This window comes from Idiotropiscis lumnitzeri, unplaced genomic scaffold, assembly GCF_059441095.1.
Source record: "Idiotropiscis lumnitzeri isolate Australia: NSW breed Sydney's pygmy pipehorse unplaced genomic scaffold, RoL_Ilum_1.0 HiC_scaffold_23, whole genome shotgun sequence".
NCBI lineage: Eukaryota > Metazoa > Chordata > Actinopteri > Syngnathiformes > Syngnathidae > Idiotropiscis > Idiotropiscis lumnitzeri.
Genome location: NW_028283561.1, coordinates 279,510 through 295,385, shown reverse-complemented (window position 1 = coordinate 295,385; position 15,876 = coordinate 279,510). Strand labels below are relative to the sequence as shown.

The 15,876-nt window shown below is 39.4% G+C and overlaps 1 protein-coding gene across 6 annotated transcripts in view; it reads right to left on the bottom strand.

The window, feature by feature from the left end:
- Positions 1 to 916: 916 nt before the first annotated feature.
- Positions 917 to 15,876, bottom strand: part of uvssa (UV-stimulated scaffold protein A) — a 177,097-nt gene continuing 162,137 nt past the window's right edge. For all 6 annotated transcript variants that reach the window (XM_088287071.1, XM_088287072.1, XM_088287070.1 and 3 more), the window contains 3 exons: positions 5,578 to 5,752; positions 5,357 to 5,469; positions 917 to 1,353 (listed from right to left, as the gene is read on the bottom strand). In XM_088287071.1, the coding sequence (XP_088143197.1) occupies positions 5,376 to 5,469; positions 5,578 to 5,752 (269 nt within the window). In that variant the 3' untranslated portion in view covers positions 917 to 1,353; positions 5,357 to 5,375. The remainder of the gene's footprint in view (positions 1,354 to 5,356; positions 5,470 to 5,577; positions 5,753 to 15,876) is intronic.

Sequence of the window (15,876 nt, the reverse complement as noted above, 5' to 3'; positions counted from 1 at the left end):
ACTCAGACTGGGAGACAGCGAGTTATACCACAATTTGAAAATTGATTATGGTCGTGGTGGAGGAACGGCAACTAATTTTAACAAGAATTTTGGATGTAAACAGTGTATATTGGCCACATCGACCACTAACTTACGCAACACGCTCTTTGAAGTTTTCAGGGCTGCTCCTGTGCTCTGCGCTGTCATCTACAGACCACCCAAATGCAACAAGGAATTTCGGAATGAATTTTGGGTAACACTTTATAATAAGTACACACTAACAAGCATTAGCTAAGCATTTGTAAATACTGAATAAATCGTTTATAAAGCATGTTTCAGACATGAATAATCATTTGCATATAGTTTGTAAATACAACAACAAATGTTTTACTCATCCTTATTAAGCATATTAGTAAAGCATTGGTACTTACTGAGTTAAATCATTTGTAAAGCATGTTTTCCACATAAACACTCATCAGTATTTATTTAATAAACAGTTCTAAATTGTTTAATCATTATTAATAAGCTCATCCATAACATGCTTAATGATTGCATGTTAATAATTTATAATTGTCAGATTCAACATGACTAGATTGTGGATTGCATCATTTACCAATCATTCATGTATATATGCATCCCTGCACTCTTACATGAACTAATCAGACATGTTTTGTTAGTGAGAGTGTTAGTTGATGTTTTATAAAACCTTACACATGTGTTTTCCAATAAATGTGTTATTTACACAGGAGTTCATTAATTTTGGTGGTTACAAAGCACTTGCGATTCATTACTAAAGCATTGTGTGTGAGCTCATCTAAAGTGAGCACTATCTATGTCCCATAAGGACTTATAAATGCGATTTAAAGCCTGAGAAAGTTGAAAGACTCATACAAATGTGTTATCTTAACAGACAAAAGAAAGACACAACACAAAGGGATACAGAATATTGCTTTATTTACTTATGTTCATAGAGTATACCTATGGCTACACAAAAACTCACCAACACCAACAGTGAAGCACAAATGAAACAAATAAAATCAGAAAAAATATAAAAACTTTTTTTTTTAATTTGAAAGTCTGAAAACATTGCAGTCATAAGCAGAAAAAAAACTCAATATTGTGACAGATACAACAGACGTGTGTGTGTGTGTGTATACAATATATATAATATACACACATATATGACTGTGTGTGTGTATATATATATATATATATATATATATATATATATTTTTTTTTTTTTTTTAATCCATCCATTATCTGTACCGCTTCTCTTCACTAGGGTCGCAGGGGGTGCTGGAGCCTATCCCAGCTATCTTCGGGCAGTAGGCGGGGGACACCCTGAACTGGTCGCCAGCCAATCGCAGGGCACACCTACACGATCAACAACAACAAAAAAATAAATTTTTATCCTTTAGCTTTCGACTCAACACGAGACTGTCACTCTACTGCTGTTCTTCTGGTATTTATTGTATATGTGTTTATGGGTTTTCATTTGTGTTCTAATTACCCGCTAATTTATATTACACCATATGGAAAGCGCTTTGTTACAGCACCAACTGTTGTGAAATGCGCTATATAAATAAAGTTGTATTATATTGTAGTCTATTGTATTGTATGCTTAGGCGAACGTGTCTGCTTGCAATGTTGTTCGAGCTTTTGGAAAAGCCAGCATCATTTCTGACTGGCTGCACAACAATGAACTGACACTGACAATGGCTAGAGGAAACCTGGTTTGTTAAATACTTCCATTAACTAAAACCAAAATCAGTTTTGCTCCAGAGAGGTTGCGTTATTTCTTTTCAAGCCTCCCAGAAGAAACTACATAACTTAGAACGTGTGCAGTTATAGGAACAAATCCGACAACTAGAAAAAGAAAATAACAACCTGCTGTGGAAAAACATAATAAAATTGCAGCCCTCAAATATCATCTTAATTGGATAATCTCGGGAAAAAATTTCTAAAGCCTTCCCATTTACTAAACAGACCTATTTCGAATTTGGGGATAAACCGCATAAACTGGTGGCAAGGCAACTGCGGAAAAGACAAGCGGATAGGACCATTTATAAAATAAAATCACAGTCCGGCTCGACCGCAACTTCACACAAGGATATTAATGAGGTATTTTGTCAATTTTATAAAAAAATTATTCACGTCCCAAGCTAATGCGCCTGAGACTATGAAACGGTTTCTAAGAAGCTATAAATGACCAACATTGTCAGAAAGGGAACGGAATTCACTAGAATTGGAAATTACAGAGGAAGAAAAAAGAGAAACGATTAAGTCTTTAAGAAATGGTAAAAGCCCTGGGTCAGATGGAATATGCAATGAGTTTTACAAAAGGTTTAGTAATATACTAGCAACATATTTGCAGAGGATGTATATGAAGGCCTCAGAGGTTGGTACATTACCACCAACATTAAATGAAGCCATTATAATGCTTATTCCAAAGAAAGGGAAGAATCTAGAGCAGGTAGGATCATATAGGCCGGTGTCATTACTTAATACCGATCAGAAAATCTTGACTAAAACCCCAATTCGCAGGCTCAGGCCTCACATGGAAAAACTGATACACCCGGATCAGACAGGGTTTATCCCAAATAGACATTCCTCCCATAACGTCAAACGTCTTTTAAATATTATGCATTCCTCCAGACGACCTAAGGAAGACTTATTTATCCTGAGTTTAGATGCAGAAAAAGCGTTTGACTGCGTGGAATGGCCCGATCTATATGCAGTGCTGGAAAAATTGGAATTTGGAGTCAGATTTATTTCATGGATTAAATTACTGTATAAAAATCCAAATGCACAATTTCTTACGAATCAGACAATTTCAGATACGTTTAATTTGTACAGGGGTACCAGACAGGGGTGTGCTCTCAGCCCCTTGCTGTTTGCACTGGTGTTAGAGCCTCTGGCGGAGACAATTGGAGCAAACTGTGAGATACAGGGTTATGACACTGAATACACATCAAGCAAAATATCCCTTTAATGCGGATGAAATATTGATGTACTTAACGAGGCCACAGGCCTCCGTGCCCGCCTTATTAGAGACAATGCAATTATTCAGCTCTTTCTCTGGATATCGGATAAATTGGGATAAAAGTGAGTTAATGCCTGTGCGTTGCAGTGACCCAGAGGTACTTGAACGGGTTCCCTTCAAACTGGTCTGGGAGAAATTTGCATATTTAGGGTTGGAGATTACAAAAAAATTTAACTCTTTATTTGAATCCAACTTTATGGCTATGTTGGACAGGTTCAGACACAAACAAGAGTTCTGGAAAACACTTCCAATTTCTTTGATAGGTAGAGTAAATGCAGTTAAGATGGTCTTTCTTCCGCAGTTACTTTACCTCTTTCAGAATTTACCCATTTATCTTACTAAAACATTTTAAAAAAATAGATTCCAGAACTCTTCCATTCATTTGGAATTACAAATCCCATAGGTTCAGAAAAGAGCATCTGTGCAAGGGTAAAAAGAGGGGTGGACTGGCCCTCGCAGATTTTAGGTGCTATTACAGGGCGGCAAATATTCATTCTGTTTCCTTTTGGTTGGATGAGACAATTGTGCTGTCTAGTTGGTTGGACATGGAAAGGGAGGACTGTCTTCCCTACACGACCGGGGCTATTCTTATGTCTCCCATTCGTCTGAAGAAAGCGTACTACAATTGTAACCCAATTATACACAGTTCCATACAGATCTGGAAACAAATGGCAAAACAATTTAAGATCAGACCTCTGTCCTTTACATTGCCATTAGCTGCAAACCTGTCATTTTTTCCTTCAGTTCTTGATGGTACCTTCAGTCAATGGAAAGAATTTGGACTGTATTGTGTTGGCGATCTGTACATTCAGGGATCATTTGCATCACTCCAACAGCTTCAGGAGAAATTTGGATTGTCAAAAATGGACTTCTTTAGATACCTCCAGATTAGGCACTTTTGTTAGAACTCATCTCGACAGTTTTGAAAATGCAACACCTGAAAAGCTTGATTAGTGCCTCAGAGACTATACAAAAGAAAGGTGTGCAATATCATTTATATACAATCAATTACAAGGACTAAAACAAATTAACATGAACTACATCAAACAGGACTGGGAGAAAGACTTGGGAATAGGAATTTCTCAGGACATCTGGGAGAAATATGCTAGCAACTGCTCCCTCCATGCGAGACACTGTTTGATTCAGTTTAAAATCCTACATAGATTACATTATTCAAAGGTAAAGCTACATAAAAGTTTCCCAGAAATTTCACCTGTGTGTGTGATAAATGTAAACAAGCAGAAGCGGACTTAGCACACAGCTATGTATTTTGCCCTAAATTAAAAGAGTTTTGGGCTGAAATAGGTTCATGTTATTCTAAGATTTTTGGTGTCCAACTAACATTAGATCCACTTTTGATCAAAATGGGTATCTCAGAAACTTCTATACACTTAAGGGATCCACAGCAACAGCTTCTGTCATATGGCCTTGTATGTCCAAAGAAACTAATTCTACTATTCTGGAAAGGGCGAGCTGTACCAACTATCAAGGCTTGGACATCATTACTTACTGATACCCTTCACCTGGAGACGATTCGGTATGCCCTCAACGAAAGACTACAAGAATTTGAGAGGATTTGGAGGCCGATGCTTTCATTCTTAAAGATAAAAGACGTGTAAAACAAACTGTGCAGTTGTCATACCTATACCAAGTAGCACTACTGTGGGGTAGGATAGGGGGAGGTTTTTTGTTTCATGTATTCATTTGTCCTTATAGAGAATTTTCTATTTATCATTATCATCATTATTATTATAATTACTATTTTTGATTTTTATTTAGTTAAGTTTCCGTTTTTTTGGGGGGGTTTTTTGGATCGTGGAAAATGAGGCACAATGTCTGCTCCATAATTGTATTAACAATATGTTCTGTCTCATAATAAAAATATCTCAAACAGTTTTTCTCCAGTTGTCTTTTTAAAACCATAAAAACATACGCTAGCATGCATGCTACCATGTTTTATACCATGCCTGTGTCCAAAAATACGGTGTGTCGTGTGTATGTGATAAATACCGATATGACACCTGTAACTGAGACTGCACCTTTTAGTACATTGCGCCTTATGGTCATGAAAATACGGTATTATGGGAAATCTGATTTTACAAGGAAGCCATAACATTTAGCCGAACATTGACCAGAGATCTTCTCTGCAGACATCCATGCTGACATTGTACCTCTACTACCCAAAGAAAATATCATGAATGTGTGCTACTTGAAAGTTTCAGGAATGCTATCAAGAACAATGATTTATCGGCATAAATTGAAGTAACCTTATGGTTGTGAAAATACACTATATGGTGCGGTTATTGATAAACAATACAAATGATCATAACATACAATAATGAAAAATAACTGGTCAGTTGAGCGCGTAGTTGAACTGGTTGGAAAACTTTTCGTGCTTTTTGCTGTCAACTTTATTCATCGTCTCAGCAACTCTGCGCATGGAGCTCCTACAGGGAAAAAGAGGTTGAGAAAATAAGAACAAGTAGAAACAAAAAAAAACAAGCTGCGCTACAGAGACAATGTTAAATCATGAAAGAAACCAGGAAATAACCTACTTGTTGAATATCCGCTTCTCAAGCCGAGCCCGTGATGTGCTGGCGCTGTCCTTCAGATTGCTGAGGTTGGGATATTTAGTCCTTTTTCTTTTGCACCGTGTATCCATTCTGTCAGAACCAAGGTTTTGTCCTGTTTCAATCTCAATGTCTCGAACAAGCCCTGCATCATGCCAGTCTACAACATAAAACACAGATAACACAGATCAGATACAAATTCAGAGTCTGCAAATCTCTCAATAAATGTAACTGCCTATCCATTTTGACATCCCATCTTTATACAGTTGAAAAAAGTGTGTATAAGGCTTGGATTTACTACATTTTTCGGAATGTAAATCACACTTATTTTCATTGTTAGGCTGGTCTTATACTCAGGTCCGACTTGTAGATATTACTCCCGCGCTGGGAGGTGTGGCTGGCCTTCTCACAGTGGGTTTCATCCCGGAGGCTCCTTAGGCCCGGCGGACCGGGGCCCTCTGCACTATGTGTAGGGTCTACCCCGGTCAGTCTGGGCCAGGGGTCTGTGTGTTGGCGGAGCTCCCTGTGGCCGTGGGCCGTCATCCTTCTCAGCGCGGATGACCTACCCTGGGTACATTTTCTCATATGGTTTCTCTGTGCCTTGCCATGTCTTTCTGTCTTTCTACTAAGATGGTTTATTAAGTTGTGTGAATGCGAGTGTTCTGTGTGTATGCGAGTTCAGGCGTGTATGTGGATGTGTCTTATGTGTCTTTATGTTGAGTGGGTGGAATGGGTTTTAGTTTGTTGTATTTTGGATGTTTTTATTGTACAGCACTTTGAGCTGCATTTTATGTATGAAAAGTGCTCTATAAATAAAATTTGATTGATTGATTGATTGATTAAAATTAGAGCTCAGACGACCACCCACCATATGCGCTATTCAACCACAACGACTTTCTTTTGGTGGTTAGAGAATACTTTTGGCATAACACCATCGGTGGCCAGAAGGTGAACCCCGCCAACCATGAAACTATAGTCGAAGAATAATCTTCATGCAAAAGGATGTGGCGGTAATACAATACAACTTTATTTATATGCCGCATTTCATAACAGCATGAGCAGTAACAAAGTGCTTTCCATAGGGTGTAATATAAATGAGCAGGATAGAAACACAAATTTAAAGACATGAACACATATACAGTAGATAGCAGAAAATGGGCCAAAAGTATTGGCTAACCGCCAAACTAAAGTAGGAGAAGAACTAGAAGCTGAAGAAGAAGCAGTAGTCATGGTATGAACAAGTGACGTATAGCTAGCTTAGCATACTTTTTTTGTAAAATAAATGTAACCTCATTAACCCTACACAGGCTGAACATGGAGTAAAAACTCTTTGTCGCCGTAATTCTCAGTGTGCCGGGGCACACTAGTGTGCTGTGAGAGATCATCAGGTGTGCTGTGAGGCAAGTTATCATCCACTGTCACTTATTTTGGGAAAAATCTAATTATTTTCTTATAAAAAGATGTTTTTGATCATTTATGCAAAGCACATATAATAACAGGCAAAACAATCAAACTGTTCCTTGACTAGATGACAAAATACAAAATTAACCTGTATATCCAGTTTTTGTTTTACAATACAACTTTATTTTCATTGCGCCTTTCACAACAGCTGTAACAAAGCACTTTACTTTATAGTGTCATATAAATTAGCAATAAATTAGAACACAAATTAAAACACAAAAACGCATACAGTAGATACCACAAAAACAACATTACAGCGACAGACTCATGTTGATTTGAAAATGTAATGATTCAATTCGTCAAATCAAAACAGATTTCCTGATTTAAATTGTTTTTCGTCACACCCATAGAAAACAGCTTTCCTCTGATTGGTTAGTTGCTGATATGTCTCTTTATTGTGTTGGGTGCCTTAAAATTCAGTCAGTCGTCAGTGGAATTGTAGCCCGGCCATGGGGCAATTTGAGACGCCCACGGCAGTGCGCTGACCCAGTTGCCCTGGAAGAAAAATTTTCTCCTTTTTTTTCTCCTCCATGGTGACACCTTGCGACCTCACGGCCGCCCATTAAGCACCCAGAGGCGGACTGACAGACAAAGCCATCGTCTCCGGCTGGTTCTCAGTTATAAGTCAATTTTTCATTTACTCATATATTTATTTTTAATGCACACACATAATGACATCTTCCACAAACAATGCCCGAACACAGCTTAATTCGGGTTCCCGAAATGCTTTGGGGTTTTGGTAACACTTTATTTTAAGTTTGTCCATAAGACACCGGTCATGAAAATGAATGAATACTTATGACAGATATCATTAAGTGTCATTCGGTAAATCATGTCACTTTTGAAACATTGAGCAATGTCAATGTACTGTCCTCATGAATACGTGTGTGAGCATAGTCCAAGCTACACAGCAAGTTAAACTCATAAATGATGATGTAAGTCTTACATTGTAAGACATCCCCTGGTTGTTTTTCACCTTTAATAGGAAATCTTGACACCGTTGACAGAGTGAAATTAAATGAAAAAACAAACACCAGGACGTTGATCAGTATCTTTTGTTTCAAAGATAACACAAGACAGACAGAGACTCAATTAGCTTTTAAATCGACAGCAATTCCCTTAAGCCACTCGCATGCAACTAAAAAGCCTTCAAATATCAACTTTAGTTTGCAACAAACAACATATGGCATGTTCCATACAAGCGTTGTCTCTGAAGCTTCTGATGGGTCATAAATGGATTCGATGCGATCTCTCTCTCTCTCTCTCTCTCTCTTCTTCCGTTCTCAACTGCACAACTCTATGTTCCCCTCCCACACATCGAAGAGCCATCAACACTTCCTGGTTTGGTACATCCGCCAAAATAAAAGCATGCTTTTCAGAATAAAAGTCATAATGAACAAATAGAAAAACCTCGCCTGAAAGGCACTACAGTCAACTTTGCACCAAAAGCGACATAATTTACCTAATGACACCAAATGACATCTGTCATAAGGATTCATTCATGTTCATGACTGGTGTCATGTCATGATTATGACAGTCTCATGAACAAACTTCAAATAAAGTGTTATCTGAGTTTCTCCAAAAATAGATTGAAGGCTTTTATTCCTCACCTCCCCTGAGGTTGGCAGGTGAGGCAAAGTTTTAGCTTTCTACAAGGCACAGGTGTGTTGTTCCTGTCAACCGGTTTTCACAAGTTGAGTGAGCGAGTGGTGACCAAGAAGTGGGTTGAATAATGAGTTACAATGTCACAATGACGCTAAAATCAATTCTGCTCGTTTTTGGAGGCCTTTGCTAAGCCTATTGTATGCAATTGATAAACTGCATATCTGTCACACTAAGATCACTTATTTTGGACTGTCATAAAACAGTGGACGGTCACTGACGGTGTAGTGGTACACACGCTTGAGTTGTGAGCGGGCAGCATAGGTTCAGTTCTCAGTCAGTGACTGTGTCTATGTCTGCCCTGTGACTGGCTGGCAACCAGTTCAGGGTGCAGTGTACCTTTCACCCGTAGTAAGCTGGGATAGGCTCCAGCACCCTCCCGCGACCCTGTACAGGATAAGCGGTGTGGATAATGACATGACATAAAACAGTGGAAAAAAATATTTTGATGGCATGAGACCTTTAAAAAAATATTTGAAAGTTTGACCTTGAAAAATACCATCACCGCACTATTGAATATAGATACCGTATTTTCATGACCATAGGGCGCACCTATAATGCGGACCGACTTATGTGTGGACCAAGCTCCAAAAATATGTATGTGTGACTTTCATAGGCGCTCCACCTGACAGACTGTGAGCATTACACGGTGTATTTTAGCACCCTCTGTTGGTAAAGTTAGAGACCACAGACTGCTGGACTGACTCTGAACAATACACTTTGTATTGTGTGAGCACCCTTTGTCGATCACAGTTTGAGGCAGTCAGTTGATAACAGACCAGTATGTACATACAGGAGAACGCTGGATAAATGGGCGGCTGTCTGCGATGTTGTACTCTGTTTTATCATAAATGTTATTGCAAGCAAGAAACATCACAAGTTAGATTTACGTTTCCACAAACAAAACCTGCCCAAATAAAAAAACTGAAAAAAATAAAAAGACATACGACCTCTCTCTTTAACCAGCCATCTGATTGGTTGAGGCTGAAGCACTACAAGAATGCTTTCAGCAATTGGGATATTAATGACATGAGAGATTCATGTTTCGTGTTAATTAAATTTTTTTCCTTGTTTTGGTGGTTTCATTGTTTTCTTTTTGTTTGCATTGTTTGAAGAGGTTGCGGTATGCCAGCCTGGCAGCTGTGGCAGAGGGGCGGGACTGGTGCGTGAAGGTGTGGTCAGTGGAGGTAGGCTGCATAGACTTGTAGTACGGTCCACCACAAAACTCCAGAAGGAAGTGGGCATCAAAGGGCAGGACCAACGGAGGGCAATAAAAAAACTTTCCACAGTAGTCACAGCATTCACTGGCACACACCCAGGTCTGATCATCCTGTGGTGGGCCAACCTCGGCAGAGGGTGTCTGGAAATGGCTGAAACACCCAATGACGTCAAGGCACCCAACTGATGATGTGTCGGTCAAGTTGCACCACATGATTCTCGGGGCCAACTCCCACTCCACTCAAGAGGACGTTTCAAACTCTTCATCTGTTGTGCTGAACATTCGGGATTTTTTTAACAGCTCGTCCTATAAATAAGTCGGAGTATGCTGTTCAGTTGATGTTGGGTGATTGTTTTGGTTTTGATGTAAAACCTTGACTGCACATACTAGTGAAATTCCTACGGCATTGTGTGATCACATACTGTGAAGTTAATGTGTTTGCTTGGATTAATGTTCAGGTTGTCACAAAAGCATCATATTTGATGGACCGTGGCAGTGACAATGACGAGACGGAACCTGCCTTGTTGGGAACGAGGACTTTGACGTTGTGGAAATTATTTTTTTTTTTAAATACTTCAATAAAGTATAACCAAATTCAGATCTACTCCCGCTGCCTTTTTCAAAACATACGCTAGCATGCATGGTAAGCTAAGGTGTTTTGACATGCCTGCGCCCAATAGTATGGTTCGCCCTATGTCTGCGTTAAATACAGAAAGAGCACCCGCAACGGAGACTGCCCTTGGTTATGAAAATGCTGTATTATACAAACCAGAATGTCCCAAATTTATAGAATTTGGCTATTTTAACGTCAAATGGAAATGCTTAATGTGTTTCCGCGCATATGTTGCAGTCTTACGACAATCATACATCTCGCATTTGAACACCTCTCTTTTATCATTAATTGTCATGTTCCTCTTTGCATTGTAATCGTGTCCAGACTTGGGCTGAACGATTTTGGGGAAAAAATTGTGTATAAATTTTTCTGACAGCTATTGCGATTTTGATTTAATTTGCGATTTTCTTCACAATGTACAGCACATGCACAGTGACCTGTACAAACATGACAGAAAATGCCATTATACCAGTAAAACCAAGCGGCGTAATAATAATATGGAGGGTGCTCTCCGTAGACGAGGGATGGTGGTACGGCCTGTGAACCTTTAAATTTCATAATTATTGCACCTGTGGGAGACGTGTGGGACGTGGAAGTCAGTGGAACAGTATTTGAACTGCTCACAACTAAAACGAACTATTCTACAGATTTATTCCTTTATAGTTTGGAATGGAGGACGAGGACGAATAATTTTGAGTCAATTATATGTGACAAAATGCACGTTATTTTTTTTGTTTACATTAAATTGACAACTAGGACTGCCATTCGGCCAATTGTGACTGCGTCTTTAACCTCACGCAAGTGGCTTATTTTGAGACAACAGAAGGCCACTATAGTTTTTAGAAACTACTCTTAAAAACTACTTCCTGTCAAGAATAATTTTGTATTTATGTGTAATTGTGTATCTGAAAATTCATTTTTTTAAACCCCAAAATGATTTACATTCCGTACGAATGTACATTTTCTTTGTACATAAATGTCAGATTCTATCTCAATAAAATCGTTGACCCTCAGCTCAATTGATTAAAATAAATCGGAGAGACCTATTGTGTAGATCTCAAAACTCTGAGGAGCAAAATAGTGCAAATATTATTGATGCATGTAATACATGTTTGAACCTCTTTGTTATGATGAGATCAGCTGTTTCCGTGTTCTGGTCTGAGAGCGTCTGCTAAATTTCTAATTTAGCCGACATCTTATTTGATCTCTAGATAGGTATTGATTGCAATACAACATTTCTGGGTCGCTGCTCTAAGGCAATTCTAACCAAACTTCTGTAAAAAGTCGACTGAACACCTAAGCAATTATTTGGGGTCCTTCCCGACGCTGTATTTCACTTTTGCGATGAGCACACTTAGCAACCCCTCATTCGCTTCCTCGGTTAAGATGCTACTCGTGAGTGGGGTAGTTTATTTATCATCACGCAGCTCGATGCTGCTGTTGTGCATGGACTTGCACACAGTACTAATAAAGTCCATACTGCTGCGGTGCCAGATAGCTTGACGCCTAGCATTCGAGCAGCGGTGAAAGAAATTACTACGCTTTTTTTTTTTTAATTAGTACTGCGTGACCTGCTTTGTGAACGTGGGGCACAAACCACAGCTTTGACAATCTTGAAATTGCGTTGTCTGGGATAGCAATTTCGGTCCCAAAATGATAAACTGTTCGGACCACCCAGACTCAACAATGTTTTAATCCAGTGTATTTCAGTGATTCACTCATATTTTCTCTCTAAATGTTAGGTAATTTCAACATTCATGTATCTTGTCCCCCTCAGCCTCCCACAAAATAATGTTTGGACCCCCATACAATACAGTAACACATCCATTAAAAGGGCCACACTCTAGTGAGCCCCGATAACTTTGCAGTGAAAAATATATTTAAAAAAAAAAACTTGAGGTTTGATGCATATTCAAAATTATTATTACTATTATTATTATTTCTCTAATCAGTTTTTATGAACAATGCATCTGTTCGTCACTATATTCTTTTAGCCACTATCTCATAGTAGATTTTCTGGACTCTGTCTGACCTTTTAAAACCAATTTAAGCACAAAACCCTTGGCTCACATACTCCAGACACAAGTTAATTGTCTTCATTATCATCACTTAGAAACATTTTGCATTTACTTGGGTTGTCATTGTGGGATATTAAATTTGGCATGATAAAATGATCAGACACAATTTGTGAGATAAATATGAAATAAAAGTCAGGAAGAGGGGAAAATACAGTAGATACAAATCCCGCCAAACCATGCTTAACAATCTGCAACACTCTTTCCTGGAAGTTTCAGTCTGGCCTGCTTTCTATCTAATGACCAGACTACAGAAGTGAGACCAGTTTTTGTGTGGCTTTCAAGATGAGAAAGAAAGATGATGAGCAAAGACAAGAACTAAGAAAGAGAATGCGGAAAGAAAATAAACTCAAAAGGATGAACATGACAAATGAGTATCTGGTATCAATGTTTCTCTTTCAACACTCTTTAGCCACACCAGATGGGGTTTGTTTGTTTTTATAAGTGTGTGTCTGAGTAAGGGGCAGAGTGCAGACCACACACAGGACTACAAACGCCGTCGGTTTGGTTCAGATTTTGCCTCATTACCATTTCTCTAAGTGCTGGGACAGTGTATTCTGGTGTGACACTACTAATTTAATCAATTAAAAAAAAAGATTTTACGAATTATAATCCCTCAGGGGAACATACAAATTACATTGCTGTGGCTGTGCAATGGGGCTGAAAAGTATATTGCAATATATGTTAATACTGTTTCTGCATTAGACATCCCATTGTGAAAAGTTTTAAAAATATGGCAAAATTGGACATATGTGTTTTTCACAGGACAGCAAAAATATAAAAGTCAAGTCAACGCAACTATGAAAACGTCAAATCTGCTTTACCTTTCGGCTTTTCCCTTCAGGGGTCGCCAGATCTATGAAAAAGTCAAATAAACGGGTCAATATAAATATTAAATAAACTCCTTTTTTGTATTTCATATCAGTCAATGTTTATATTCTTTTGGTTTTACCTTTAATTGTTTTGGTTACACTGTAATGTAGTGTAAAATTCAGTGTCACCTCCACCCTTTGGTTAATGCTTATTTGCATTAGGTGCTACGCCGAAACAATATTAATAATACACCTACATTAGCCTTCATTCAATGTTCATAAAATGTGTAGTGAACTTATACACTCTTGCCGTGCATGCATTAGCGTTGACCAACCACCTTAGACTACCTTATCTTCTTAGTGGACTCATTATCGCCATCGTCCATTTATATTTTACTGCCTTATTTTGGCTTGAGCGTCTGCCATGGCTAACACTGGCACTAGCACATCAAGACAAAAAACGCCTTCACACTTTGAACGTGTTTAATCGGGTTAATGGGCGTAATAACGAAGCTACGCCACTCCCTCGTTCCGTGTATGACGCACGCCCGCGCCATTGGTATTCCTGCCTCTTCTTCGTTGGTGCTTCTTCTTTGTTGGTTTAAATGACTCTACTTCATGTATAGTCATGATGGGCAAAACAGTTCTTTTAAGTGAACTGAATCATTAGAATCAGTTCATCAAAAAGATTCGTTCAAAAGAATCGTTCACCGAATCATTCAACAGACACCCCTCTCCCCCGCAGGCCGCGGACGGAGTGGTTTCATAAAAATTCCCCACAAAGATGTTCCTCCTACTATAATTGGTGCGTTTGGATTTTCATTGCTATATCAAAAACATTTTAGCTGTCATGTTTGAACGAGAATGGCAGTAGAGCTTGTTCACTCACCGAATCCTTTTGTGAACGGGAAGTGACGACACGAATCGTTCACTCACCGAATCATTTTGCGAACGGGAAGTGACAACACGAATCGTTCACTCACCGAATCCTTTTGCGAACGGGAAGTGACAACACGAATCGTTCACTCACCGAATCCTTTCGTGAACGGGAAGTGAAGACACGAATCGTTCACTCACGATGATACTTATTGATATTTAATTATCGTCCCAGCCCTACTCTGCTCTATATATTTTGTTGTGCACCAACAGAATCAGATAGAGATGGAGTGAAAGGGGAGCACAAACAATACTGCATGTCTTGAACTAGAGTTGGCTGAGAACGCCTTGTAGTTAGAAACAGGCAAACAAGCATCTCTCCAACCTATTTGTCTTTTTAATTTACGTAGCAGGACTCAAACTTTAACCCTCCCTTTCCACCTTTCCATAGCCCAGTGGTTCTCAAATAGTGGGGCGCGCCCCACCCCAGGGGGGCCACTATTTGGTGCGATGCTGAGGGGGGCGCGTGTTACATTGGGAAACATGCTTTTTTCCGCCGCAGTATGGCTGAATAATGTATGGTTTTGGAACCGAAATTGCAATCTCAGACAACGCAAATTTGAGATCGTCAAAGCTGCGCTTTGAGCCCTTAGTTCACGCAGCAGGTCACGCAGTACTGATTAAAAAAAAAAAAAAAAAAAAAGCGTTGCCCTGTTGTTCGTTGTCCGGGAAGTAATTTCTTTTGCCGCTCCTTGAATACTTGCCGGCAAGCTATCTTGCGCCGCAGCAGTATGAGCTTTATTTGTTCTATATCTATGTCCGTGCACAGCCGCAGGAACGTGCTGCTTGATGACAAATAAACGACCCCACTAACAAGAAGCGTTCTAAACGAGTCGGCGGACGAGGAGGCGCTAAGCGTGCTAATCCCTAAAATAACAATAAAAATGACAGAAAATAATTGAGAAGCACTGCCATAGCCCCAGGGCTCAGTTGATGTCACATTGCCCCAGCCCGGTAATAATGGAAATCTGTGTATGATTGATGGCCACTGAAATACAATGGGGGGAAAACAAATAAAGCAACTTTTATTTTTTCAAAAACAAAAAAATTACTTAACTCATTTACTCCCCCGGACGTACAAGTACGTCTTTTAAAGCAATAGCGCCCTCTCCCAAAGACGTATAAGTACCTCTTCGTGTCTTTTTTACGTCATAGTGTACATACGAGTCTGATGCAACCTCTGACTGTAATCTTGTAAAAATGGACCACCAGGGGGCAGAGGTACAAAAGATCCGCTTTGATTCTGCGCCAGAGGTACAAATAGGGGGCGGGATCCTGGGGTAGACTGTAGAGTGTGGAGAGCAGCGTGGTTAGCAGCAGCATCAGCAGCAGTAGCATTAGCAATGAATACTTCCAAGCAATTGATGATCGAGGAATGCTTTTTTGTAAAAAAAGCTTCCCGAAAGCCTGATCAAAGCGATGGAGACGGTTTGGTTGAGAGGATGACGCTTCGTCGTCGTCGTCAAACCAAGCAGCCGTCGAAAGAGGCTGCGCGTGCCTTGCGGC